We start from the raw sequence: 14,657 nt of genomic DNA, 5'->3' as shown, positions 1-14,657 counted from the left end.
GGGAGGGCTACAAAAGCGGGTCACCTGCTTTGGAGAAACCGGGCTTGCCTGCGTGAGGTTCTCACACTCAGCCAAAATCGGGCTAGGCTCCCTTAGTCCAAATTTGGCTGATCGTGAGAACAGCCTCATAGACAACTTGTGTTAGGGACCAGTATAGAATAGGTTAGTGGATGCATTTTGACCACATTTTGTTTTTTCCCTATGCTCTTTTGGTTGATATATATTGTGTGTGTGTGTGTGTGTGTGTGTGTGTGTGTGTGTGTGTGTGTGTGTGTACTGAACTTGTGAAACAACTTTTAATTGAACTAATTGCAAAGTAAAATTTATTGTTTCTCCACCCCACACATATAGGCCTTACCATTTTATCAATGTTTGTTTTTGCGACCCAGGCTTGAAAGGCTGTTGTGGTAGACTTGGCCTAAAGCACAGAAGTCTACTTGGTGGTAGTAGGTAAACTCGTAATTTCTGGGGAGATCTGTGTCAGCAGGGTGGATCCTAATCAGCCCTCATATTCCTTTGACTCATTGTCCCACAATGCCATTTAATCCTATTGGCTCTCGTGATGCATGACATTTTATATATGGATATCAGTGACATCATCTCAATGTAGCATCACAACATCATTGACAAATTTATGTGGGCCCTTGGGTGATAGTAAGAGTGTGGACAGCTAGGGCTGAAGACTCTGATGGCACAAAAGGAAAATGGTGCCAAAAGAACAGCACTGAAAGAAGAAGAGTTTAATTGACAACAGGAGGTGCTCTTTGTCACTCTCAAAAACAAACACTACATGAGATGAGCTATTGGAGTTTAGATGAGCTATTGGAGTGCAGCCCTAGTAGTAAAAGGCTATCTTTCCATTGCGAGCTAAACTCTTTGGTTCCAACCCTGCTTGGCTTTGGAAGGATCAGTGGGGAATCACTGTGCTCTATGAGGCCACAAAGAGCTCAGTTCCACACATTCTATCAGTATGCAGGAAATGTACACATTGTCTCATAGGCTGGCACATTGAGTTCAAATGTGAGGCAAGCCATGATGAAGTTAAGTTTCTGGTTGGGTTAGATATTGATCAATGAAATCAACACCAGATTTGCAACACTGAACAAGAATTAAAACGTCTTGCAGTATCCTCATGGGATATTCACATAAATTGTCTTGCGATAGATGAAAGGAAGCTGAATGTTTTAAATCATAGATATCTAAGGCATATCTATATATATTAATTTTAGGATAACTCTGTCCTAGTGAGTGATTTATCAGAAAAGAAAAAGAAGGAAATTGTTGACAAACACAATAACATCAGGAGAGGTGTGGAGCCAACTGCCAGCAATATGTTTAAAATGGTAAGCTACAGTTCCTCAGATTTTGCTGGATATTGTTGAAAGGCTTCCTTTCAGTATGGTATTGAAGGCACCCCTTCCTCCCTCATGCTATGCAGCTGGGGCATAGCTCTCCTGGCAAACTTAGTGAACCGAGTCCCCCAGATTACAGCCTGTGTGCCAAGGGCATATAAACAGCCTGTGCACCAAGGGTTAACATACCAGTAGGTGGGGTGGCCAGGGTGGAAGACAAGGCAGAGTGGGGTGGCCAGGGTGGAAGAGGAGAACAGGAATGAGCCGCACTTGTGGCATGTTTACATTCCCATCCCACCTGTACACGCTACTGCTGATGCTAAATTCTAGGGATGTGCACAAACCCGGAAAACCTGGTTCAGATCGAATCAAATTGGACTCAAGCCAAACTGATCTGGTCCAGTTTAGTGAACTCTCAAACTGGGCCCAGTTGGGTTAAAACCAAGCTCGGTTGGGGTGAGATCAAAGCTGTAATGGTAAAGGGGAATCTGGTAAGGATTCCCCTTTACCAGTAACGAAGAAGGGAGGACCAAGGGACGTTTTTAAACATAGTTGGGGCAGAAGGGGCGTCAAGGTTTACCTTAAAGGTGATGCTGCCGGCAGCTATGGTGCTGGCTGTTGCAGCCTTTGGCTCCCCTCCTGCTCCAACTATGTTTAACAAAGCCTCCTGTCCCCCACCCCGCTCCTTTACTGAAACTTACCAGTGATATTCGAGCTGGCTCGAGCCGAACTGAGCCCAGTTCGGCTTGACCCGAACCCCTTTGAGCCAAACAGCTCAAAGTGAAGCCAGTTCGCACACCCCTACTAAATTCTTTGACCCTGATCCAGCTAGGGGCACAATGCAATGTGGCTGCTATACACACAACCATTGTGGATTGGGAATTGCATACACAGGCCTGTGCTCCAGATGTGGCTCCCCAATCCAGTCCAGCAGCTATAGACCCCTGGTAACTGAGCAAAGAGCCACCTTTTAAAGTGGCAACTCTCTTATATTTAGCAGGGGGAGAGCAACTGGCCCTATCCAGTCCCAGCACAGCATCTCTCCAGTAGTTGCTGCTGGTGTCTACCTCATGTTTCTTTTTAGACTGTGAGCCCTTTGGGGACAGGGGTACATATTATTAAAGTATTATTATTTTCTCTATGTAAACTGCTTTGGGAACTTTTGCAAAAAGCAGTATATGAATATTTGTTCTATTCTATATCTGTGGAGCTCTTTTTGGAAATCTAAATTCCTGGTCAACAGCTATTTGGGTGGGGGAAAGTGCATTTTCTTTAATATAGGGCTTGATTTAGTGCAAGTGTCCAAGACAACTGTTTGGGACACTTATCATGGTGTGGTGGGAGGTCAGACATAACAATTATTTTTTAACTACTCATCTATACGAACAGAAGAAACTATTTTTGTGTGTGTATATATTGCATACATGAATACAGGTCTGCAGATGTGTGGGTTCAAAGTCTTATGATAGGGATTAATGCATGCAGATAGTTCAGTCATGAAAAGTGCTAAAAATGGGAAATAATAAATTTCAAATCTGGTATTCAAAAGCTGAACAAATGGAGAGGGCACCAGCTATACTCCTTGCCTGGGACACTATATAGTCTAGGGCTGTCCCTCCCTTTCCATACCAAGTAGTGGACTGGTGGCATTTTAGCTGTCCTAGATGTGCTCCACAGTATTGGGGGAGGGTCCTTGTAGCTAAATATGTGATCCTTTCTTCTGTTTGTTTTACTGAGACATGGAGTGAGGAAGCTAGTAAGAATGCGAAAAAATCGGCTGCAAAATGTAGAGGAGGAAACAGTCCCAAAAATGAACTACATGTGGATGGTAAGTGAAGCGAAAAGACTAAGGGCTGTTCACACCTATGAAAGAAATTATCATTACCTTCTGGAAACATTCATTATCCTCTGCTAGGGCATGGCCATTATCCTCAGCAGAAATGCAGTGGACTAATAGCTAGGCCCTTCAGAACGATTTGTCTTATTGACCCACAGAAAAATCTCTGGACACAATTATTCATTTAAAGATATACAAGTGCTTTATTATGCTTAAAGTGTGCCGTCAAGTCGATTTCGACTCCGGGTGACAACGAGCGCTGTGGTTGTCTTTGGTAGAATACAGGAGGGGTTTCCCATTGCCTCTTCCCATGCAGTATGAGATGATGCCTTTCAGCATCTTCCTATATCGCAGCTGCCCGATATAGTACCAGCGGGGATTCGAACCGGCAACCTCCTGCTTGTTAGTCAAGCATTTTCCCGCTGCGCCATTAGATGGCTGTTTATTATGCTTACCATAGATCAATATGAATACAATCGTTTTCAGCTAGCTGAGGTGAACACGCCTTGAAGAGTTAGCGCAGAGCTTTTTCTGTAAAACTGGCTAAATCTCCCATCCTTTCTCTACTACTCAATTTCTCCCCAACGAAACCCTTAGAACACATTACCCTTGACCTTTAACTGTTTATTGGAATATTGATAAGCTAGGAGGCTCTTCCCATGATTATGGAGAAGAACCTCTAGGGGGTTTGAAGGGAGAGTGGGCTTAGCCCACTCCCCCCGCACACAAGCAGCCATCTGCTCTGGGTGGCAGCAGCAGCCACCCACACGACTACTGGCTCCGTCCCGGAGCTGTTCGGGGCTGGGGAGTTTGGGGGCTGTGCAGCCCCCAGAAGCTCCAGTATGTCCTGTGTGAGCACACAGGGCATACTGGAGAGACCCCAAAGCCAGTAGGCTGCTTTTCAGCCTCCCGACCGGGGGTCTATTCATGAGTAGCCACGGTGCGGAGCCGCGCCTACTCACAATTTTAAAAACCCAGTTTGCGGAGCACTCGCTCCGCAAACCCGGTTTAAGGGGCGGGCTAACTAAGTGGGCTAGCCGCTTGTAAGCCACCGGGCTCGCCTGCGAGCCCAGTGGTTTACATGAGCAGCAAAAACCAGGCTAGGAGAGCCTAGCCCGATTTTTGCTGCGCTTGGGAATAGCCCCTAGGACCCTCATTCCTTGACCTTTCATATCCCCAGATAAATATGTGTTTGTCACTTGAAGGTTTTCATTTTCTGAACCCGAGCAGAGGACATCCTTTGATGTAGATGAATATCGTATTTCCTCTACTAATAGACTGTATATCTAATCCTCTCTAATAAAAGGCTTGGTGTCCGTCCGTGGACAACCAAGCGTGTGTCCGTGCCTCCCTCGGCCGTTCTAAGCATGCACAGAGCGCATGCACAGAACGGCCGAGTCAGAAACGGACACAGGCACCAGGCAGCCATCTTGGTTGCTTCGCCCGGCCGCGAAAAGGCCAGAAGCAGCCGCCACGAAGCCGGGGAAGAGGCGGCGGGGGAAAGGAAAGGCTGCGCTGCGCCCCCAAGGGACAACTGCTGGTGTCCTCATCCCTGGGGGGGATGGGGAAGGGAGGGGGCGCTGCGCTGTGCTCTCCCTTGCTGGGGAGGGGAGAGCCCGGTGGAAGGAGGTCCCAGCAGCTGGAGGGGAGGACGGAGCAGGCTGCCGCTCCTACCTTGCTCGCCCGCTGCTGCGCGCCCCAGAGCAGAACAGGCAGCCCCTGCCTGCAGCTTGCCTTGCCGGCACTCGCTGCTGCCAGGCACGGGTCTGCTGCTCGCGGGCTCTGGCCGGCGGCTGCCTTCCACGGACCTTCCACGTGGGTCCTCCGGGAAGGAGGATGGAGGAGCAGCCGTCGCCGCGCCCTCCCTGCCGCTGCTCCTCGCTGCTCCTGGCCTGCAGGCAGCGGCGGCTAGAGCAGGGTTGGCGGGACCAGCGGCGGCCAGCCGGAGAGCAAATCTGTAGAGGCCGCTTTTCCACAGGAGTCCCCCGCAAAGCGGTTTGCCTAGAGAACTCATCAGCAAGAGATCAGTGGCTCGCTGGCCCCAGAGGGCTCCCACTTCCAAAGACAAGCGCCTCCGGCAGACGGAACAAGTGGGGGGGGAACCAAGAGAGAGGGAAGGGTAAATTAGAAAAGGGTGGAGGAAAACAAAGACAGAGAGAAAGAGAGAGAGAGAGAGACAAAAAGACAGACAGACAGCAAAAGACAAAACAAGGAATGAGGGAGGAGAGACAGAGAGAGGGAAAAGGAGAGCAAGAAAAGGAAGGAAAGGAAAGAAAGGAAGAGAGACGGGGGGGGGGTACCAATAGAAAGGAAGAATGCTTAAAGGGTGGGGGGGGGAGCTAGCGCCCGTTGTTATAACGGGCTTAAAAATACTAGTACAGTATAAAGTGGGTTTTCCACCAGATAGAACAGCAGCATGAGTCAGGACAATTTCAGCAGGAAAGAATGCTCAAAGGTTTATGCACTCAACTGGCAGCCTCCAGGAGCTTCTATTCAATCCCAAAAGCAGCAAAAAACCAACCAACCGACAAATACCACCTTTGGGGAAACTGTTCTAATAATACTGCCTTATTGATCCTACTCTAACCCTCAGTAAGAAAGAAACCACTTTCTGGCTTCCAGTGTTCTGGCCAATGAGTGCAAGAGCCTTGGGATGGCTGAAAAGCATTTGGTTACTTGGCACTTTTTAAAGAAAAAAACTAAAATTGCATTTTATTTTTATCAGTATTTAGTTAAACATCTAGCTTTAATGTAAATATATTAGGCTACTATTTAATGGCCCAGTGGGGAAATGACTTGATTATCAAGCCAGAGGTTGCCGGTTTGAATCGCCGCTGGTATGTTTCCCAGACGATGGGAAACACCTCTATCGGGCAGCACCAATATAGGAAGATGCTGAAAGGCATCATCTCATACTGCGCAGGAGGATGGAATGGTAAACCCCTCCTGTATTCTACCAAAGACAACCACAGGGCTCTGTGGTTGCCAGGAGTCGACATCGACTCGATGATGGCACACTTTACCTTTACTATTTAATTAGGGTTTTCACAACTGCACGCTGGTGCAAATTCTTACAACTATTATTTATATACTGCTTTTCAACAAAGAAGTTCTCAAAGCAGTTTACATAGAAAGAGAATAATAACATGAAGACGGTCCCCTGTCCTCTAAAGGGCTCAAAGCTGAAAAAGAAACTCAAGGGACACACCAGCAGTAACAGCCACTGGAGGGACACTGTGCTGGGGCCAGCTGCTCTCCCCATGCTAAATATAAAGAGAATCACCTCTTGGAATGGTGCCTCTTTTTCTCAGTTAGCAGGGATCATTCATGGGTCAATTTAACACCCAAGCTTAATCAATTTTTAGCTTACTTTCCAGTAGGCTTATGAGATGACCCAACATTTTGTGTGTCCGTGTGTGTGTGTGTCCCCATCAACTTCACAATGCCTGGACCAATATGAACCAAATTGGGTACAGTTTAGGGACACATTGGGAAACCACAATGGTGTAATTTGTGATTATGTCATCCACCCTGATTCAAGATGGCAGACGTGTAAACTTTTGAGGTGCAAGTGGGCTAATTTGTGAAACGCCTAACTGATTTTTATTTATTTTATTTTATTTAGTTAGTTAGATTTATATTTTGCCCTACTCCCATAGGACTCAGGGCAGCTTACAAACAATAACATATACAGCAACACAATTCTATAAAATACATCTTACATAATGTCATAACCCCAACCCCATACAGTACTCATGATTTGAGTACCCTGATTTGAACCAAATTTACTACAGCTGTAGGGACACATAAGGATGCCCCAATGGCATAGTTTGTGATGATGTCATCTATCCAAATCCAAGATGATTGACATGTGAATGTTTGAGGAACAAGTGAGCTAACCTGTGGATTGTCTAACCAATTTGAACCAAATCAAGTACTGTTGTAGGGACACATAGGGACACCTTGATGGCATAGCCTGTAATGATGTCATCCACTCCAGTTCAAGATGGCAGATGTGTAAACATTTGAGGCTCAAGTGGGCTAACTTGTGAACTGCCTAACCGATTTGAACCAAATTTGCTACAGCTGTAGGGACATATAGGGATGCCTCAAAGGCATAGTATGTGATGATGTCATTCACCCAGATTCAAGATGGTGGATGCATGCATGTTTGAGGCTCAAGTCGGCTAATTTGTGGACAGTCTTAACTGATTTGAACCAAATGAGGTGCAGTTGTAGTGAGTGACACACAGGGACACCTCAATGGTGTCATTTGTAGTGATGTCATCCACCCTGATCCAAGATGGGGATGTGTGAATATTTGAGGCACAAGAGATCTAAGTTATGGTGGACCTTGATTTGAACCAAGTTTAGTCCAGTTGTAGAGACTGTGAAAGGAAAGTAGGAATATTAGTTTTTACTAGAACAACTTGCAACTTGCAACTTACAACTTGTAATGTTGAATATGCACACTTTGATGGAACTTTATTCCTTTTTATTGCAGAAAAAACCTTTGGTGAAAATATCTTCCAAGCAAATTATCCCAGCTCTTGGACAGATGTAATTGAAGCATGGTCTAGTACTGCAGTTGGTTTCATGTATGGTATTGGGGCAACTGACTCATCAAAAAACATTTCTCCTTATACTCAGGTATAAACAGAAACACTCTAAGCATCTGTTCCACAATATGATATTTTGGGAACAAAACCAAAGCACTCTGGAAATAATGGACCTTTTTTAATGCGCTTTAAGTAATCCTTCTGATATTGTACCTTCATTAAGCCATACAATGGATGTAGGCTGGGATCTGATGAGCTGCTTTGGTGTAAACCAGAACTTCACTACACCAGCAGGGCTTTACATTCCACCCCATCACCATTTTCCCTACAAGGAAAGTTCCTCCCAAAGTTCTACAAAAGTTGGGAGCACTTTGTCAGTAGTGGTTTGTGTCGAGAAAGGGGTGGAAGATTTGGAAATCTTGCCGTTCACGTGGATGTCCCTTTTCTTATGAGTTGGTGTACTACAGGAGTCTGCATCTGGGAATCTTAATTAAGATTAATGGGAATCTTGTAAGAACAGTGCTCTTTCAACCCTTTCCCAGTACACTTCTGCCCATCACAGAGAGGGTGACAACTGTTTCCAATATATGGACTGAATACAGTTCTACTACTACCCTTTGCTTACAAAGTTTTGTATGTATCTTCTGAGTTAAGTGTCTTTTGCAAGGCCTGGTCTTTGTATGCCAAGGAGATTATAGAATCCGAGCCTCCTTGCTACTGTGGAGATTGGCATTGTTGGCAAAATGCATTTCCCACACACATGGTCCACACATTGAGATATAGATACTATATAGATAGTAGGCCTGTGCAAATTTGGATTTTATCTGAAATTGCCCAAAATTGGTAAAAACTGGCAAAATCTAAATATGATTTTTTTGGTCAAATATAAGACTGGAAAAGTCAGAATTAATTCCAAAATATCAAAATTAATTTCTGAAATACTCCGGAATTTTGGAGTTCTCAAAATGGTGCAATTCCCACCCCGCCCCCAGAAATGAATGTGGAAATTGGGGAAAATAACAAAAACTCACTGATTGGTCCTAGAACCTTGAAACTTGCCACAAATGTGGAAAAGGAGGTGCTCCTTGTAGTGGATTTGGAGAGAATTGGTCAATTTGATGATTTTTGGTGAATTTTTGAATTTTTAAAAAAGAGCTAAAATGGTGAAATCTGGCTTGTGAAGCCATAACTTTACAAAAACTTCTGAAACTGAAGACCTTCCTCGCACCATCATGCCACCAGCATGTGGCAGAATCTGCTCTTTGCCCTCATGAAAAGGGATAACATCATGCCACTTCTAAAAAATGGCTAAAAATGGTGAAATAACTTTACAAAAAGTTCTGGATCTGAAGCCATTCCTTGGACCATCCTTCTACAACCAAGTGGAGGAATCTACACTTTGCCTTCATGAAAAGGGGTAACAGCATACCCTTCTATATCTCCCGAATGGATGGGCACACAGTTATAAAATCTGGTACACATGAAGTCCATAGTGGCAGGAATGTGCTATTCTGCCCCCCCCCCCCCCCCCGCCCCGGTAGGCTATAGGTAACTCTTCTGATTTTTGAGGTACATGTGCATAAAAAATTAAAAATTGGGAGGAAAGAGCTAAAAGGGGCTTGTTTCAAGCCAGAACTTTACAAAATGTTCTCGATATGAAGCCTTCCCTAGGACCATAATTCCACCCACATGTAGAGAGAAAAATACATCCCTTTGATTTTATATAAATTTTTGTCTTCTCCATTGCAGAAGCACACAGTCAGTAAAAGTGAAAGTACTTTGAATGTATCTATTTTTGTGGCTAGAATGAATTTCTCACTTTCCCTTCTAGCCATTAAGGGATTAAAAGGTGTGAAGTCCTTTTAATCCATTTTGAAAGGTCTGCCTGTTCCTGCAATGGGGAAAGAAAACTTAATATAAAATCAAAGGAATGTCTTTTTTCCTCCACATGGGGAAGGAATTATGGTCCAAGGAAGGGCTTTAGATCTAGAACCTTTTGAAAAGTTCTGGCTTGAAACAAGCCACATTTTACCATTTTTAGCCATTTTTACAAAAGTTTCAAAAATTCATCAAAAATAATGGAATTGATCAATTTTCTTCAAATTCACTACAGGGTGCCTCAACCTCCTTCTGCACCTGTGAGGCATGTGTCAAGGATCTAGGACCAACCAGTAATTTTTTGTTATTTTTTTAAATTTCTCCCATTAACCACTATGGGGGAAAATATGGATTTAAGTCAGAATTTGAATTCAGATTCCAAATCTGATCTGATATCCAACATCACCAGAGCCCATATAATCCAAATCTGAAATATTTGGACTGGGTCAAATTTGAATTTTCTGAATGCACACAGGCCTGATAGATAGATATGTAGGATGTTGAATCATGCTTCGAGATCATTATAGTGCAGGCAACAATATTCCCACTAGGTAACATGAGACTTCACACAACATTTCTGACACTTTGCCAACCAACCTGCATTGGCTTCTAAACTTTTTATGCAGCTGAGCTCTTCCTCTTTTGATGCAACTAGCTCTTGTTTAAGCAGCTTAGCAATTTTTGAACTTCTGGTGCAATTTAGCACTTTCCCTCTTGCTGTGATCATTAATCAAGACTGGCTCCCCTATTTGCTGTTCGTGAGCAGTCATACACAGTTCATAGTGCTACTTTTGTTTCCAAATGGTTTTACTCTGATTGAAGTTCACACCACCTTTCTCTCCCAAGAATCCCATGGGTGTCAAGAAGTTCTTCCTTCCTATCTATCTATCTATCTATCTATCTATCTATCTATCTATCTATCTATCCTTGTACAAGAAGTTACCTGCAATACAGTCTAATCATTTCCAACAGTCCATTGACCTTGTTGAAACTAGAGGCTGTAATTAGCCTAATTAAAGTAGGAATTGGTATAGGCAGTGAAAAGCCCGCCTCCCTTCTTCATAGTGAGCTGCTCCTGCCTGTCATTACACTTAGAAAGATGTCAAACTCTCAGTCAGGGTTAGTAAATTATCCCCATTGGCCTTCAACCAGAGGGCTACTCCCCACATAAAATGCCCCACATAAAATTTTAGGTGTGCACCGAAAATGTTCCACGTGTATGCCTAAAAACACAGCTCTCATGATCAGAGCAATGTGTGCTTAGTGGCAAATCCCAGATTGCCAAGATGTGCACCCACCCGCATGGACTGCCAAAAACCACCTGATCCCAGCTTTGTGCTGTGACTGACCGACATTTAACTGGGATCAACTGAAGGAGTTCTGATCTCAGATTAACGATCTGGTTAAATGTTGGTCAGTCACAGTGTGAATCTGGGATTTGGAAGTTTTTTGCAGGCCACATGACAGGCTCTGTGGGAGTGTGTGTGGTTCAGTGATCTGGGATTTGCCACTAAGTGCACATTGCTTTGTTTGTAAGAAGTGGCCCACCATAGGTGAGGAATGATGGCATGTAATTTATGACACAAACCAAAATTTGGAACACAAACCACAATATATGAGTTATAAAGATTTCTGCCTCCCTAAAGCAGCTAGAATTAGATATGCTTTACATTGCTTCAAGAAACCATTCTATTCTGTAATTGGATAATTACAAGCATTTGAAATCTTCAGGACTTGAACTCTTCATTCAAACATACAGATTTAATGTGAGGGGTTTTTATGCTCATAGATTATTTGGCACAGTACACATGAGATTGGATGTGCAGTCGCCTACTGCCCACAGAATGGCTTACCTTTCTTCTATGTCTGCCAGTACCAACCAAGGTAAGTGTCAGCATACACTGATGCACATTCGGAGCTCCTTTGAGCTGGGGCAGTTGGGCTTCTCCATTCATTTCAGTGAAGGTAGCAGATCTAAGGTGCGAATGAGTGTATTCATCACCTGCAGACTGCTGGCACTTCATTGCAATTGGGAATTGCACTCCCCTTGTCCAGTTTCCAGCATAGAGCATTCCACAATTGGACCAAGGCAATCTCGGACTCAGATCCAGGCCAGAGGTCAGACTGAATGGGTAGATAAATAGCATCCAAGACTACATGAAGTTGGGTTACCAGCATGCTCAAATACCTTGCTAATAATAAGGGATATTAGATACCTTGCTAATAATAAGGGATATTAGAAAAAGGCAAGGTTATTGATTTATAGATGTCCAAAGAGGGCTTTTAAAATAAAAGTTACACCTCTACTTCCTTTAATACTGCTGATACCTTGCCCTTCCACAAGGAAAACATTTGTCTTACCACAACATGCATGAAAATTCTTACCTGCAAGTGCCATGTTACTTGCTTAAATCAATAATTAAAAAGCAATTTGGGCACCAGCAAAATTACCAAGCTACATAGGCTATCAATGTCATTCTGCAAGATACTGCAACTTCCTTTTAAGAATTGTACTTTGATGATAAATATATGACTACGTAATGTTGCACTTGTAAACATCCAGACTACTATTGTGTTCACAGAAGAACATTTCATTGCCAATCTCCCCATTCCTTTGCTTCCTCTGATGTCCTCTGAAAATATGTTCCTAAAAGTCTCTCAACCCTCAGAAACATATTTTCAGAAGCCATTGGGGGCAGTGAAGGGAAGAGAGATCAGCTATTATAGCCCTTTCCTCCTTGCACAAACAAAACATTTTTCTATTAGATCAACATTAATCTGGATGTTGCCCATGGCATTGCTTTGTAATTTCAGGGGGAACATAGAAAATGAAATGGCAAAACCTTACAAAGAAGGCTCACCATGTGAAGACTGCCCTGACCACTGTGAGGATAAACTCTGCGGTAAGTAATTGATGATATAAAAACAACTTACTTGGATAATATTTTAAAAACCCTTCAGTGCATGTAAATTGTAAGTTAAGGTGCCCATTTTAACTTCTGCATCATGTTAGCAGGTGCCACGACCTGCGACTGAGACAGCTTTCTGACACTGGGCAGTACGTTTTGTTCCAGAATGTCTTGATAGTCTTGAGATTTCATTGTTCCCTGCACAGACTCAAGGCACCCCATGCCAGACACAGCAAAGCAGCCCCAAAACATAACCGAGCCTCCTCCAGGTTTCACAGTAGGTATGGTGTTCTTTTCTTTGAAATCTGTTCTCCCAAACAGTTTTGTCATAAAAAAGCCAGACTGGAATTTGCTAAAATGCATATTGACAAGCCGCAATGCTTCTGGGAGAATGTCCTTTGGGCAGATGAGACAAAACTGGAGCTTTTTGGCAAGTCACATCAGCTCTATGTCCACAGATGAAAAAAATGAAGCTTTCAAAGAAAAGAACACCATACAAAACATTATGTTTTGTGGTGCTTTGCTGCATCTGGCATGGGGTGCCTTGAGTCTGTGCAGGGAACAATCAAATCTCAAGACTATCAAGACATTCTGGAGTGAAACGTACTGCCCAGTGTCAGAAAGCTCTGTCTCAGTCACAGGTCATGGTTCCTCCAACAGGATAGCGACCCAAAACACACAGCTAAAAGCACCCAAGAATGGCTAAGAACAAAACATTGGGCTATTCTGAAGTGGCCTTCTATGAGCCCTGATTTGAATCCTAGCGAACATCTATGGAAAGAACTGAAACATGCAGTCTGGAGAAGGCACCCTTCAAACCTGACACAGTTGGAGCAGTTTGCTCAGGAAGAGTGGGCCAAACTATCTGTTGACAGGTGCAGAAGTCTCATTGAGAGCTACAGGAATCGCTTGTTTGCAGTGATTGCCTCTAAAGCAGGCATCCCCAAACTGCAGCCCTCCAGATGTTGCTGAACTACAACTCCCAGCATCCCTAGACACAATTTTTTGTGCCTGGGTATGCTGGAAGTTGTAGTTCAGCAACATCTGGAGGGCCGCAGTTTGGGGATGCCTGCTCTAAAGGGTGGGCAACAAAATATTAGGTTAAGGGTCCCATCATTTTTGTCCATGCCATTTTCATTTGTTATTATTATTTGAAATATTCTGTTGCATCAAGACTCTAAAGCAAAGTCTGGTTTTTGTTAAATGCAGAATAAACAATGATAGGTGCTAATTACGTTTGTCAGTTTCAAGTTATTTCAGAGACAATTGTGGGTTACTCTTTTTTTGTGGAAGGGTACCAACACATTTGTCCACATGTGTATGAGCACAATACGTGAGACTACAGAATGTAGTTACTTCTTGGGTGATTATCCCTGCTAACTGAGTAAAGAGACACCTTTTAAAGTGTGCTTCCTTCTGTTCTATTGAACAGGGAGAGAGCAACAGTCTTTCTCCAACCCCAGCACAGCATCCCTCCAGTGGCTGTTGCTGGTATCTGCCTTATGTTTCTTTTTAGATTGTGAGCCCTTTGAGGACAGGGAACCATTTTATTTATGTATTGTTTATTTTTCTATGTAAACCGCTTTGAGAACTTTGGCTGACGAGCAGTATATACTGTATATATCTGTCGTAGTAGTATTTGCAAGGACCACTAAGGGTAAATCAGCCTGTTTGTTGCAAGATTAAAATAATGCACTATGCATAGTAGAGGGAAGCATAACCTTTTTAGATAAGGAGTGGGTTTCTTTATCATCTAATTTCAGTTTGATTTTATTTATTTCAGATAACCCATGCAAGTATAAGGATACCAGTAGCTGCAAAGTACTACTAGCACTGATGAAGGACTGTAAAAATAAATTGGTAGACCAAGAATGCCGAGCCACCTGTAGATGTACATAAGGCATATATGAGAGCCAGTGGGGTGCATGAGAGCCAGTGTGGTGTAGTGGTTAGAGTGTTGGACTAGGGCCGGGGACACCTGAGTTCAAATCCCCATTCAGCCATGAAACTCACTGGTGACTCTGGGCAAGTCATGTATCTTTCAGCCTAACCTACCTCACAGGGTTGTTGTGAGGATAAACATAATCAGGGCTCCTTGGAGGAAGAATGGGATATAAATGTT

The 14,657-nt window shown here is 43.6% G+C and overlaps 1 protein-coding gene across 1 annotated transcript; it reads left to right on the top strand.

Annotated features, from left to right (window-relative positions):
• Nucleotides 1-1,030: 1,030 nt before the first annotated feature.
• On the top strand, nucleotides 1,031-14,434 carry LOC128334855 (cysteine-rich venom protein piscivorin-like). Its single transcript, XM_053272312.1, has 6 exons — nucleotides 1,031-1,343; nucleotides 3,090-3,180; nucleotides 7,694-7,839; nucleotides 11,416-11,510; nucleotides 12,441-12,529; nucleotides 14,319-14,434. The coding sequence occupies exons 1-6, from the start codon at nucleotides 1,332-1,334 to the stop codon at nucleotides 14,432-14,434; spliced, it is 549 nt and encodes a 182-aa protein (XP_053128287.1). The 5' UTR covers nucleotides 1,031-1,331.
• The last annotated feature ends 223 nt before the right edge of the window (nucleotides 14,435-14,657 follow it).

Source organism: Hemicordylus capensis, chromosome 1 (assembly GCF_027244095.1).
Source record: "Hemicordylus capensis ecotype Gifberg chromosome 1, rHemCap1.1.pri, whole genome shotgun sequence".
Taxonomy (NCBI): Eukaryota; Metazoa; Chordata; class Lepidosauria; order Squamata; family Cordylidae; genus Hemicordylus; species Hemicordylus capensis.
Note: the sequence above shows the minus strand (reverse complement) of the source record. Positions and strands in the feature narration are given on the sequence as shown.

What these genes read in the sequence shown, in the direction of transcription:
- LOC128334855 (XM_053272312.1), top strand. An exon ending in AAATGAACTACATGTGGATG is followed by an intron (nt 3,181 to 7,693) that starts GTAAGTGAAGCG and finishes TTTTTATTGCAG; the next exon opens with AAAAAACCTTTGGTGAAAAT. An exon ending in CTGTGAGGATAAACTCTGCG is followed by an intron (nt 12,530 to 14,318) that starts GTAAGTAATTGA and finishes TATTTATTTCAG; the next exon opens with ATAACCCATGCAAGTATAAG.